Source organism: Echinops telfairi, unplaced genomic scaffold (assembly GCF_000313985.2).
Source record: "Echinops telfairi isolate 266 unplaced genomic scaffold, ASM31398v2 ScPeMD7_7469;HRSCAF=8507_1, whole genome shotgun sequence".
Lineage (NCBI taxonomy): Eukaryota > Metazoa > Chordata > Mammalia > Afrosoricida > Tenrecidae > Echinops > Echinops telfairi.
In genome coordinates this window covers 18,518,431-18,521,209 of record NW_022111373.1, presented here as the reverse complement: position 1 = coordinate 18,521,209, position 2,779 = coordinate 18,518,431, and the positions used below count along the sequence as shown (strand labels likewise).

The following is a 2,779-nucleotide window of genomic DNA, read 5'->3' as shown; positions in this document are numbered from 1 at the left end:
AGCTTGAACTTATTTTCCCTTTTAATTTAGTAAAATTCTACAGTAAGTAAATTTTAATTTATTTAAATTATTTAATTAATTTAAGAATTCTAGAGTAAATTTTCTAGAGTCATAAAATGCCTTTTTATTGTAGTAGTTTTAGAGTAAATAAACGAGTCATCCTTTGAGTCACTACATCCTTTAAAAAAATTATAAGTTGAAATGCTCAACTTTCATAATATCTAGCATGACACATTTGGTTGTCTCTGTTACAGGATATGAGATTATGTCTATTTTGAGTGAATTTACCACATTTGAAAAGCCCTGATTACTAGACTATAGCACTCTAATAAGACTAGCCAGGCAGATAGCAATTTGCCAAGTAAACGTAATGCTTAGACACCTACTGAGTCAATGTGCAGCTGTGGCTTCTGGCCCTGGCTTAGCTAGGTACTAGCTCTAGGGTCTTGGATGAATTTTTTATCTTTTAAAGGATTTCTGATTTGTGAAATGGGTAAAAATAACATCCACTTTATAGGGGTTTAGTGAAAATGTATTAGAAGATATAGTTAGCACTCAATAAATTCCCGTTTAATAATAGATCTTTAAATGAAAATACATGTTCAAAACATCGGTTATAATGATCTTCCCAAGTTGTCACTTAGATCCTTTAAAATAATAAGCTTTTCTAGTATATTAGAAATATATCATAAGTCAGCCACTTTGGTATTACTGAAAATGCTTGAAAGGTTCTTGTTAAATATTTGAACATTAGAGTTCCAAGTTTCTAGCTCCCTCTTTTCAAAGTGTTGAAAGTAGAAAATTCTTTGTATTTTCTCTTTTGCTTTGCCTGTGACCATAAAGTTGAACCTTTGTAAAATATTGACAGTTGCGTGTGATTAATCCATTTTTGGCCTTTCATATATGGGTATTTGTCATTCACATACTTCTTAGTTGGTTAGCCAGCTTAAATCTAGTGTATTTGATAGTAAAGAAACGAATTTTATCTTTCTACTAACTAAATGAAATGTATGCTTGTCAGTGGAATTAGAATTCTGTTTTTAAATGAAAAATTTAAGAACAATAGGCATATATGGACAAAACATTTAAAGAGTCTTTAGATAAAAGTAAGTTTCACAACCATCTCTGTTTTCAGCCTCGTAATTCTGCATAGGCAACAGAGGCCTGTATATATTTACTTGCCTTATATCTCCTCTTTTCCTCAAATGTTTGTATATGTAGCAATAGCATGTTAATTTCTCAGTTCATTTAATGAATTTAATGTTGGATGCGATACATTATTCACATAACCGCATAGAAATAACAGAACAAAGAAAGTGCTTGATGATAATGATCTGATTTCATTCTTTGTTCAGTCACTGGTATAAAAAGAGAACAAGTACAGAGTGCAATATGTGTTAATAGATATTAATGTATGAAAACACATCAAAAAGAAAACTAGAAAAATAACTAGTAAACAGATTACAATGGTGATAATAAAAGCAGCCATATATATATTTTAATCATTTTATTGGGGGCTCTTACAGCTCTTATAACAATTTGTACATATTCTGTACATGTGTTGCCATCACCATTTCAAAAACATTTTCTTTCTACTTGGGACCTTGGTATCAAGTCCTGTTTTTGCCCCTCCCTTCCCACCCTTGTGAATGCTTGATAATTTGTAAATTATGTTTATTTTCATATTTTACACCATCCGCTCTCTCCCTTCGCCCATGTTTCTGTTGTTCGCCCTCCTAGCCATAAATATTTACATAATTTGTATGTGTGTGTTTCCCACACAATGTACTAGTTCTGAGGATATAGCTGTGAAGTGACTTCACACAGCTGCTTATCCTCACAGGATTGATAGTCTCATGAGGGGTGAGGTGGGAGAAGGGCAGATGATGAACGATATGAGAAGATTAAACAGTGCTCTGGGGATCAGTAAAGCTTGGAGGAGGAAGAGTGAATCCTGGGGAAGGTTGTCGATGGACAATTTTAAGTGGAACCGTGAGAGAAGGACTCAGCCTAGCAGCTGGCCTTGAAGACAAACTTGAAAGAGGTAAGACTGAGAGTAAACAGTTAGGTTGAGAAGAACATTCTCATCAAAGAGAATAATAAATACAGCAGTCCTAAGAAGAGCGTGCCTTGCTTTGTTCAAGGAATAGCAAGTAGATCAGAGTGACTGACTCAGAGTAAACAGGGAGCAGGAGGAGATGGAGTGAGGGGTGGGAATTCAACGTCAGATTGTGTTTGCTTTGTGCCAGATAACATATCAGATGTCATCCTCACTTTTCACCATAATCTCTGAGGTTGGTACTACTGTATTCCTATTTTATACATGAGTAAATATAGAGTGGTTAAGGGGCTAAAAGTGGTAGAGCCAGGCTATAAATTGTGGAAGACTGATACGAATCTCTGCTCTTTAACACTCCACTATACTGCTTCAAGCCTTTTAAGACCCCAGATGCTATACCTTTTGATAGCTGGACACCATCAGCTTTCTTCACCACATTTTCTTATGCACCCGTTTGTCTTAAGCGATCTGGTCATGGAGGTGAGCACACAATGATATGATTTTTTGTACTTTGACGCCAGATAACTGATCCTTTCGGCACCTCGTGATCCCACAGGCTGATGTGTTCTTCCAGGTGGACTTCGTTGCTTCTGATCTAGATAGCTGCTTGTTTACCTTCAAGTTTTAAGACCCCAGATGCTATATCCTTTGATAGCCGGGCACCATCAGCTTTCTTCACCACTTTTGCTTATTCACCCGCTTTGTCTTCAGCGGTTGTGT

The 2,779-nt window shown here is 35.8% G+C and overlaps 1 protein-coding gene across 1 annotated transcript in view; it reads left to right on the top strand.

Moving 5' to 3' along the window:
• Positions 1-2,779, top strand: part of CSNK1G3 (casein kinase 1 gamma 3) — a 108,511-nt gene that overhangs the window by 47,753 nt on the left and 57,979 nt on the right. The window contains exon 5 of the mRNA XM_045285052.1: positions 1,933-2,044. Within this exon, the coding sequence (XP_045140987.1) occupies positions 1,933-2,044 (112 nt within the window). The remainder of the gene's footprint in view (positions 1-1,932; positions 2,045-2,779) is intronic.